Here is a 2,901-nt window from a genome sequence, read left to right as displayed (position 1 = left end):
ACTCATGCATTTATTTATGTTTTGAAATGTATAAGGCATCTGACATTGTGCTATTACTGCCTCCAAATTCTATTCAGAAATGTGAGCCTTTTTCTCACCTTTTTATTGTCCTTAGCCTGGGGTGTGCAGTAATTTCTTGGTTTTCTACATCATACTTCGTCCCATTAAGTCCTTGTGACATTGCTTTGTGGTCGGTCGGACTCTAATGTCTCCTCATCAATCTTGAAATATTCTAAAGTATATCTTGCATCTGGACTTTATATCACATAATCAATCACTCTTGATCCTTGTGGGGTATTACAAAATATACCCCCCATGTCTTTGAAGAGTGACTTGCCCCATTACATATTTGAGAGAGAAAGAGATTTGAATTTTCTAAATAGCCTTTGCCTCCCCTCATTTATAAGTGTGCTATTTTTTTGATAATTTTATAAGGGCCTATTCTGAACCTTAGTTAAGGACCAGTTAAGGATTTTAATGGAAGTGTGCATTCACATTGGGATTCAAAGGGTTCTAATTATGTTATATCTCTTAATTGCATGGAAAAGATACTTGCAAATTTCACCTCCATGAAATAAGTTCTTTAAGGATCTTTTGTGAAGTTGAAATAGAAAATTACGGTTTAATTACCTAAAGGTGGATAGTGAGAATACTACTTTAATCATGATTTTTCTTACGTATTTTTGAAGGTTGAGACCAAGCGAAACTATACAAGAAGAAGCCATTGTAATTGAAAGATCAAAGATTGGACATCCCAATGTAAAGATAGATTCCTAGGATCATACATAACAACATAATGGTGGGTACCGGTGGGAATGGCATTCTGTTGTTAGCGTTAACTGTAAAATAACTGAAATATTATCTTGTAGCTTGGAAACTATGATATGCAATGTTGTTTCGTATAAATACTATAATTGGAGTTTATTTCTCAGAACGTAAGTTCAACAGAGTTCATTACAAATTGTGCTCCTGCTTCTGTGCTAGGTGGCCGGATCGTGTGAGTTGGACAGAAATGTGTATGCTGCTATATCATTTATTCATAGAGATCGAGCCGTTGTTAATTATTCCATCGGGTGGCAATCAGTGTCGTCGTCCATGTGAATTGCTCACACTGCATACTCGACGGATCTCTCCTTGGCGAGGACCTACTAGCACTCCTGTGTTTCCCATGTTCACCATCGAAACCGCGAATTGAGACTCCCACATGCCTGGCTGCGTCAGAAAGGCATCGATCATGGATCGGGTGATATCGTTGTCATAATACAGGCTCTCGTCCGACCTGAACAAACCCATATTGTTTTGCAGGTTAGTGTAATATTGCATATCGGTTATATATGGGGTGATTGGATCGTTGTAGACAGCAGTCCATGGCCCTTTCTTGCTTTCCTCTTTCAGAAAGCGTCCATATGTTGCGTTTATCCTAGGGTCAGCGTTGCTTCCGGTGAACGAGAAGCAATGTGATCTTCCAAGGGTGTGAGCTCCTGGCAGACAGCAGGGTTATAGAGATTTAGATGATCACGCTTTGAACGAGAATAATTATGAGACAACAATGCAGGGGAAGATGCTCTAAAGCCGTGTGGGAGGTGATTGCCCCCTCCCTTAATTTTCCTTATGGTCTCGTAGAGCTTGAATTATATGCAATTGTTGCAATGTTGTTGGACATTCTGACACAAAGCTGTTGGGAGGCAAGCTTTTTACCGGACAAAGTGGCGAGGTCCACGGCGCTCAGGCCAAGAGCTTCGAATTCTTTCACGAGCATGTTCGCATCCATGTCTTGGCGTGGAACTTTGGAAGCGTCTTCTAAGCGAGATTGCAGGCCATCTTTTCGCCCGAATGGCACAAACCAGAAAGGGCCCCCGGTCTGAACATGGAGACAATCGTGAGGCTAACGATTTGGCTTGGCCTCCATTAACAACAGCAGAGATCGAGTTCTGCTGTTTAAGAAGAAAAGGAAAGTTAAGAAGAGAACCTCAAGCACCACGTCACGGGCGATGGTTGTCAATATATCTGCACAGGACACAACTCCAGGGCATTGTTTCTCCACTGCCCTTTTGATATTGTCCACCACTTCGAAGCCACGGAGGCCCTTGCTGAAGACGGAATACATCTCCGTCGAACGTCCTCTGGGGTCCGTCAACAGAATAGAAGCATCGCATCCCTGTAAGCAAAATCAACAGGTATTCGCTTGTGCGCGTCAACAGCATGACACCCATCGCACAGCTTTTGCTCGCGGAGCAACATCATTGAAATTGCCTGGATTTCCATTGCTGTCTTTGACATCTTACCGTGGCCATGCAGTCATGGAAGTGCAGCCGAAGAAGGCTTGCTGACAACGTTATGTCTATCTTCAACCACTGGATAACTTTGTTCCGAATGATGGATTCGAGCTGGGGGCAAGTATTTATGTAGTACTCGTTGGACAAGAAGTCGCTGGCGGGACGGGTTGCCTTCTTGGGCTTGTGGAGGGGTGGTTTTGAAGAGGCCGCAGGGCTATGGTGGGGGGGATGTGGCTTCTTGAGGCAATGCAGGGGAAGATGGGAGGATGCTGGGAAGGCGTGGGGGGGGGGGTGGCTGCATTTGTGGGGAAGGTGAAGGGAGGAGGAGCGAAGAGGGTGGAAGGAGAAGAGGGAAGAGAGGAGGAGAAAAGCTGCAGGGGCTGCGGCGAAGGCAGGAGAAGCAGCCATAGTTGGCTATGGCGATAGTGCAGCATGAGAGTGTGCATGGAGAAGAAGTAAAGACTTTTAGATAGAAGGGAGGGAGGACATGCATGGACGTGCAAGGCTTCATTGGCGCAGGTGAAATTGAGAGAGGCCCTTACGTGCAACCCACTTCTTTCTACCCCTTTATTCTTGCAACTTAGATTCATTGTTCCACATTCCATGGTACACTAACTCAAGCCCT

At 44.6% G+C, this 2,901-nt stretch overlaps 1 protein-coding gene across 1 annotated transcript; it reads right to left on the bottom strand.

Moving 5' to 3' along the window:
• Positions 1-1,080: 1,080 nt before the first annotated feature.
• LOC147886009 (peroxidase 7-like) lies at positions 1,081-2,684 on the bottom strand. Its single transcript, XM_087396270.1, has 4 exons — positions 2,286-2,684; positions 1,970-2,158; positions 1,699-1,861; positions 1,081-1,481 (listed from the first exon to the last, which is right to left on the bottom strand). Exons 1-4 carry the CDS (start codon positions 2,682-2,684, stop codon positions 1,081-1,083), a joined length of 1,152 nt encoding a protein of 383 aa, XP_087252396.1.
• Between the last annotated feature and the right edge of the window lie 217 nt (positions 2,685-2,901).

The sequence above is a fragment of the Dipteris shenzhenensis genome, chromosome 25 (genome assembly GCF_047967505.1).
Source record: "Dipteris shenzhenensis isolate YYH24624 ecotype China chromosome 25, Dip_SZ_1.0, whole genome shotgun sequence".
NCBI classification, from domain to species: Eukaryota; Viridiplantae; Streptophyta; class Polypodiopsida; order Gleicheniales; family Dipteridaceae; genus Dipteris; species Dipteris shenzhenensis.
The sequence above is the reverse complement of the archived record's forward strand: the minus strand, read 5'-3'. Positions and strand labels throughout refer to the sequence as shown.